Source organism: Psammomys obesus, unplaced genomic scaffold (assembly GCF_907164565.1).
Source record: "Psammomys obesus unplaced genomic scaffold, mPsaObe1.curated_primary_1811, whole genome shotgun sequence".
In the NCBI taxonomy this organism is placed as follows: domain Eukaryota; kingdom Metazoa; phylum Chordata; class Mammalia; order Rodentia; family Muridae; genus Psammomys; species Psammomys obesus.
The window spans coordinates 1-7,372 of NW_026586353.1; the positions used below are offsets into that span (position 1 = coordinate 1).

The window sequence follows — 7,372 nt, forward strand, 5'->3', positions numbered from 1 at the left end:
AGCCCTGTCCCAGAATGCCCCTGACAGCAGCAGGGCATATGACAAACTATTTTGGGTGTCAAAACACAGTTGAGTTGAAATAAATGTGGAGATTTCCTCACCTGAAACATGTATCTGCAGAGAGTTACTGGCCACTGACCACACATGTGGAGTACTTGTATTGTACCCATAACATGTAAAGGGCCCACTGTTTCTGGATGCCACAGAGATCTCAGGAAACAGAGACTGGAACTGTCCCGTGTGTATGAACTGTGCCTTTTGAGACATGGAGAACTTCAGATCTTTCCCAGTCACAAAGAACCAATCATATCTTTTTGATGAGACACACCTGAGGGTCACATTCCCACCTGAGGTCATCACAGGGCTGGGCAAGGCTGACAAAGTAGGTTTGTCATGGTAGACACCTAGGAGAGAAGGAGGCAGACTATCAAGTGAAACAGACACTGTCTGTGACATGGACACTGTTGCCCACTCTGTGCTAACTTCCCCTTGGCAGGACAGCCTTGCCAGGTCACAGAGGAATAGGATGTAGGCAGTTCTGAGGAGGCTTGATTGGCTAGGCTCAGAAGGTAAGGGAGAAGGGCTCCCTCTTTGTGTGGACTGGGAGGGGAGGGTATAAGAAGGAAGAGAGAAGAAGAGTGGGACCAGGAGGAGACAAGGAAGGGGGCTAGAGTTGGGATATAAAATGAACAAATTTTTAAAAATGTATTTATTTAAAAAATTAAAAAGAAATAAAGAATTAGCAATTATAAAAGATATATGAGGGCTTTAAGAATCTTGATCAGAAGATCTTAAATGAGAAACAAATTCAATAATAATATAAAAATTAAACCGCCATAACATTCTCCAGCAGATTGGCTATGGAAGAACAGGTTTGGGAAAATGTTTCCGAGGAAAGAAGCAAGGGTTATGACCCTTAAGTCCTGCCACCTGCCACCACGAGCTCCAGGCTGTCACTGTGCTCTGCCCACCCAGAAGAGCTATAAGAGTAACAGTTATATCGCCTTGCATGCAGGCTGTCAAGGGATCAGGAATTTTGCCTCACAGTTGTGGTCTTTCTTGGGTCTCTCTGTCTGAGAATATTGGTCTTCCATTTATGTGAATTTATGGCATCCTAGGATCCCCTCACCCCAGCTGGTTGTGGGACTCTCTTAGGGGATCACAGAGCCTGAAGGAGCCAAATGTGGCTGGGCACTGACCACAGCTGGGAGCTGCTCAAGTAATAGCCATAGCATGGGAACCTCTGTCCCTGGTTGGAAGTCCCTGGACCCACAAGGCTTCAGATTGCTCATGGTATGTATTCTTTGAGGGAAAACTTCTCTTCTTCCTTCATTAGAATGAACTTGTTACAGGATGCTTGTGAGTCACAGTGAAGGCTCACATATCCTCCTGAGGTCACCACAGAGCTGGGCAGGGCTGACAGAGTGACTTTACTGGGGTAAACCTCTGGGAGTGAAGAGAGAGCCTGTAAGTGGAATCATTGGTAAACATCGCCCCCCTCTTCTGGGTACTAGAAGGAGAAATTTCTGTGAACAAACTGCTTTCCTCAGGGAGTTCCTAGACTGGGGAAGTGTCCTCTCACCTGTCACCACCAGCTCGAGTATGTCACTGTGCTGTGACCACCCAGCAGAATTGTAGCAGTAACAGCGATATCTCCCTGCATTGCGGCTTTGTATGGAAGTGATGGAGAAGATGACCTCGTTACCAGGCTTCTTTGGAATTTGTCTGGCCCAGGGTGCTGGGCTTCCTACTTTATACAGGAAATATATTTGGGTTTCCATGGTCCCCTTACACCAAATGGCCACAGAATTCCCTGAGGTGATCACAGAACCTGGATTGGCCCCCAAGGTGGGTTTCTTGAGGGTCCCTGAAAAAAAGAAGGTGAGAAGGAGGTAAGACTTTGAACAATCTTAGAGTAAAGGTCAAATTACTGATGACCATGAAGTTTACCCTTGAATAGCAAAAGGGTCAGTAATGTCATGGGAAGACCCATCACTCAACTGACTTCCCAGGTTCCATTCTCACTATCCCCTCCCCTCATTTACTGAATGCTGTCTCCCACAGCCTGCTCTCTGTGTCAGTTGGCTCTAGAGCACTGGGTTCTCAGACACATCACACACCACGTTCTCCACGGGGAAACTGAGTCGGGTGCAAATTTATTCAACAGAGAGTCTCAGACTTCCTCACCCGAGACCAGGAGCTCCACCGGGTCACTAGCTTCTGACCACACCTGAGGATTACTTGTTCCATAGCCAAAGCAGCTGAATCTCCACCTTTGGCCTGAGGTTATTGGTCCCACTTTGAAACTTGCCTCGTACACCCCAGTGTATATACTTTGGAGACGAGAGGATTGGAAAATCTTCTGATCATTCTTAGTTAAAACGAACCAGTTAAATCTTTCAGTTGAGGAACACAAGACTGTCACAGACATGCCCAGGTTTACAACAGGATTTTCCAGGGCTGTAAGGGTAGGCTTTTTGTAGACTCCTAGGAAAGATACATATGGAATATCAAATGGGCTTACACAGACCGCATGTCCCCCATGGTTGGTTTGTGATAGGAGATACAGTTAGGGCAGGATTTGCTTGAGAGTAACATCTGGAGCTAAGACCCCTGAGATCACTCTCACCTGTAACCACCAGTTCCAGGGTGTCACTGGGTTCTGACGACCCAAAAGAAGAGTAAGAGTAACAGCGATATTGTCCTGTATTCAGTTGTGACAAAGACGGGATGGTGAAATTTGCCTTATTGTTGTCCTTTTCTACCTTCATGTACCAGGACTCTTGGCTTCCCTCTCTGTATAGCACATATTCTTGGGTTTCTTGGCTCCCCTCACACCAGATAGTCACAGGACTACCCAAGGTCATTACAGAGCCTGGGTGAGCCCAGATGGAGGGTTTCTGGAGGGTCACTGCAAAGAAGTAGAAGAACATGAGGTGTGTCTGTTAGGATAGTTGCTTAAAGAAGGTCACACTTGCAAAGGACAGTGGTCTACAATAACAGAAGGACACCACTATTTTTGCAGGATTTTCAGTTCCACTGTTAATATCAATTTCTGCCCCCCAGGTACAGTTGAATCACACATTCTCTAACATTGGTTTAAATAGCATCCACTCTCAATGACCCTGACACATCAGGTCCTTCCCTGGGATTCTGTGTCAGTTGTAATATCATTTAAGGGAAAGGAAAAGGTTTTCTTACCTGAGACCAAGAGCTCTAGGTGGTTGCTGGGAACTGACCATAGCTGGGAATTACTTGAGTAATGTCCATAGCATGTGAACCTCCACCTCTGGTTGGGAGTCACAGGACCCACTGTGAACCTGGCCTGGAAGCTCCCAGTGAATGTATTCCTTGCTGGCTCAGCCAAGGAGAACTTCTCATCTTCCTTCACTAGAATGAACCTGTCATATGCCGCTTGTGAGAAACACTGAAGGTTCACATGCTGTCCTGAGGTCACGACAAAGCTGGGAATGGCTGACAGGGTGACTTTGTCTGGATGAACTCCTAATAGAGAACAGGAAGCCTGTTAAGTGGACTCCTCCTGAAAGCATTGCTCCCCTCTTCTCACATTTGAGGAAGAAGCCCCCAGTGAATATATTCCTTCCCTCAAGGGTCTTCTCACCTGTCACCACAAGTTCCATGATGTCACTTTTCTGTTCTGACATGTTAGTGAGGTGTATATAGGAACACCAATATCGGCCTGCACTGTTCCATTGAACTGATGAAATATAGACTCCGGCTTTTTTCTCAGTTTCTAGAAGTTTCCAGTAATCTTCACTTCCTTCTTTGTAGAAGCGATATTCCTTGACATGTAAGGGTCCTTCACAGAAGATGGTTACCTGGTTCCCACTGGTTACCACATTGCTTGGCACCATCTGGATTGTGGGTTTAGAGAGGGCCCCTGCAAGAAAATTGGCAGCTGGGTCCAAGGACATCTCCATCTGAGAGCTGCTCTCAGATCCGGTACCTTTCAAGCACCCCAACAATCAGTACACACCTGCTGTTCTCCATCTCCTCAGTTCAGGAGTGACCTGTAGTCCCACCAAGGATGTGCAGTCTGGGACAGCTAAGAAGACACTCACCTGACAGTGCTGGGTTCCCGAAGACCAGGCTTGGTCCTGCAAGAGAGTTACCTATGAGTGTTTGCACTGAAGCCTGAGCAGGCCCTGCAATTCCACATGACTTCTCAGCTGTGAGAGACCCATGGGCCAAGGCATGGTTGTGAGGTGGATTCCCTCAGACCAGAATTCTTCCTCCCACCTTCTCATCTCACCAAGATACAGAAGGACTGTGATAATGGGAGTCATAGCATCTTCCAGTTGCCGCAGATTTGCAGATAATTTTTCTTCTTGCCAAATGGAAGGACACAAAGCGTGTTATGGCTTATGAAGGCGCTTTCTTTCTGTGTCAGGAGGATATCATACTGTCAGCCACTGAGGAAGAGGAACTGATATTCTGGGAAGCCTGACTCTTGTTCCCCCAGTTCTGTGCTGGGTTGGGCTCGAGAATATGTGGTTTCTGTTTTTTCTAGTTCTTTAGTTTTGTTTTGGTTTCAAAAACAGAACTCTCAAATCTCATGCAGGTCTCAGTCTACTTGTTCTGTTTAGAGAGCTTCCTGTATGTTGGCATTACACACCCAAATATGACTGTAATCTCTTCATGCAAAACATCTCCATTTTACCCATCTACATCTTCCCGGATGGTCCTAGTCACCATGGGCCAGGACTCAATATAAAATAGCCCTGGCATTTCCTGAGCCAGCATCTTCCCATTTGAGGACACAAGGTAGTTGGTCTTTGTATTTCTGAGCTGCTTTTTGGTTTTTCTTTACTCCTTCCACCATAACAAACCAATGGCCATTCGTCACATTGGCCCTTGAGTGGCTTAGAGATTTTGTGTGCACTTTTTCTGAGGATATATGAAAAATGTCTATTGACCCAAGATGACACAGTTGAGACAGAAACAAAGACAATTCCCTACACAAATCTAGCTGGTGGGCCAATGAGTTATATTAGGGTTCCTTAGAAGTTTGTGGTTAATGTTTAAGTTGTTTTCAGATTTTTTTTGAAACAGTGTCCACTATGAACTATGGCTGTGCTGAAACTCACTATGTACACCTGACTGGCTTAAACTGACAGAGATCCATCAACCAGCAAGTACCTGCCAAATGTTCAGATAACAGTATGCTCCATGATGCACAGCAATATTGGCAAATTTTCAGTGCTTACATTACAGCATAAAACTATTGTGCAGCACCTTTTAACTGGCTATAGTTCCCCAGGGAACTATATTCCTTCTTTACCATGAAGGAATATTGATAGGATCAATCTTGTGTAGGTCAGCTGTGTGTAATCACAGCTACTGAGACATCAATAGGACCAGAGTCATGGCATTCCTCAAGAGCAGTGTTCCACAGCAAGGGCAGATGGAGGTTCATGCTGCTTAGAGAATGCAGAACAGAAGAGACACATTGAGAACGTGATCATACAGTTGTCACAAATGAACACAGAGGACACTTGTATGGATATGTGGAAGACAGCATGATATTGTCATGGGTCTTGATTTGATTCTAGTCTGTTCAACGGTCTCCTACAGTCCTTGCCTCTTACCAACAAATGCAATTTCTATAGGCACAACCTTAGCATTCTTACCTCTTTGTTTCTTTTATTTTATTGTTCAGAATTCTTCTAGGTATTTTTTTATTTTTTTAATATTAATTAATTTATTCACTTTGTCTCACAACTGTAGCCCCTCCATCATTATCTCCCAATACCACTCTCCCTCTCTCATCTCCTCCCATGCTCCTCCCCAAGTCCACAGGTAGGGGAGGCCTACTACCCTTCCATCTGACCCTAGCCTATCAGGTCTCATCAACACTGGCAACATTATCTTCATTTGTGGCCTAGTAATGCTGCTCCCCATCAGGGGGAGGTGATCAAAGAGCAGCCACATAGTTCATGTCAGAGACAGTTTCTGTTCCCCTTACTAGAGTACCCACTTAGACACCTAAGCTGCCATGGGCCACATTTGTACAGGGGATCTAGGTTATCTACATGCATGGTCATTGGTTGGAAAAGACTCCTGGGCCCAGGTTTCTTGGTTCTGTTGCTCTCCTTGTGGAGCTCCTGTTCCCTCCATGTCTTTCTATCTCCCTCTTCTTTCATAAGGTTCCCTGCACTCTGCCCAAAGTTTGGCTATGTAGAGTCTTCCAGAGGCCCTCTCTGGTAGGCTCCTGTCTTGTTACCTCTTTTCTTCTTCTTCCGATGTCCATCCCATTTGTCTTTCTGAGTGAGGATTGAGCATCTTACCCAGGGTCCTCCTTCTTGCTTAGCTTCTTTAGGTGTACATATTTTAGTATGTTTATCCTATATTATATGAGTAATAGCCACTTATAAGTGAGTACATACCATATGTGGCTTTCTGCTTCTGGGATACCTCACTCAGGATGATCTTTTCTAGATCCCACCATTTGCCTGCAAATTTCATGATTTCCTTGTTTTTAATTGCTGAGTAGTATTCCATTGGGTAGATGTAACACAATTTCTGTATCCATTCCTCCGTTGAGGGACATCTGGGTTGTTTCCAGATTCTGGCTATTACGAATAAAACTGCTACAAACATGTAGCAAATGTCCTTGTTGGGTAATTGAGCACCTTTTGGATGTATGCCTAGGAGTGGTATAGCTGGACCTTGAGGAAGCACTTTTCCTATTTGTCTGAAAAAGCACCAGACTGATTTCCAAAGTGCATGTACAAGTTTACATTCCCACCAGCAATGGCAATGGAGGACGGTTCCCCTTTCTCCACATCTTCTCCAGCATGTATTGTCACTTGAGTTTTTGCTCTTAGCCATTCTGATGGGTGTAAGGTTTTGATTTGCATTTTCCTGATGAATAAGGAGGTTGAGCATTTCTTTAAGTGTTTCTCTGTTGTTTGATATTCCTCTATTGAAAATTCTCTGTTTAGCTCTGTACCCCATTTTTAATTGGATTTCTTGATTTTTTGCTGTTTAACTTCTTGAGTTCTTTATATCTTCTGGATCTTAGGCCTCTGTCAGATATAGGGTTGGTGAAGATCCTTTCCTAGTCCCTGTTCTTCTCGTGTTCTGTTCAGGAAGTTGTCTCCTGTGCCATTGAGTTCCAGGCTCTTCCCCACTTTTTCTCCTAACAGGTTTAGTGTGTCTGGTTTTATATTGAGGTCTTTGATCCACTTGGACTTTAGTTTTGTGCAGGATGATAAATAGGGATCTATTTGTGTTTTTCTACATGTGGATATCCAGTAAGACCGGCACCACTTGTTGAAGACGCTGTCTTTTTTCCATTGTGTGGTTTTGGCTTCTTTGTCAAAAATCAAATATCTGTAGGTGTGTGGGT

The 7,372-nt window shown here is 44.8% G+C and overlaps 1 protein-coding gene across 1 annotated transcript; it reads right to left on the reverse strand.

Moving 5' to 3' along the window:
* Positions 1–25: 25 nt before the first annotated feature.
* Positions 26–4,445, reverse strand: LOC129672213 (leukocyte immunoglobulin-like receptor subfamily A member 6; the record flags this gene model as incomplete). Its single annotated transcript, XM_055601509.1, has 8 exons — positions 4,274–4,445; positions 4,083–4,118; positions 3,623–3,901; positions 3,202–3,504; positions 2,630–2,911; positions 2,188–2,487; positions 1,583–1,867; positions 26–404 (listed from the first exon to the last, which is right to left on the reverse strand). Coding segments are annotated over exons 1-8 (1,898 nt in total), but the record flags the coding sequence as incomplete, so codon positions are not given.
* Positions 4,446–7,372: the final 2,927 nt, after the last annotated feature.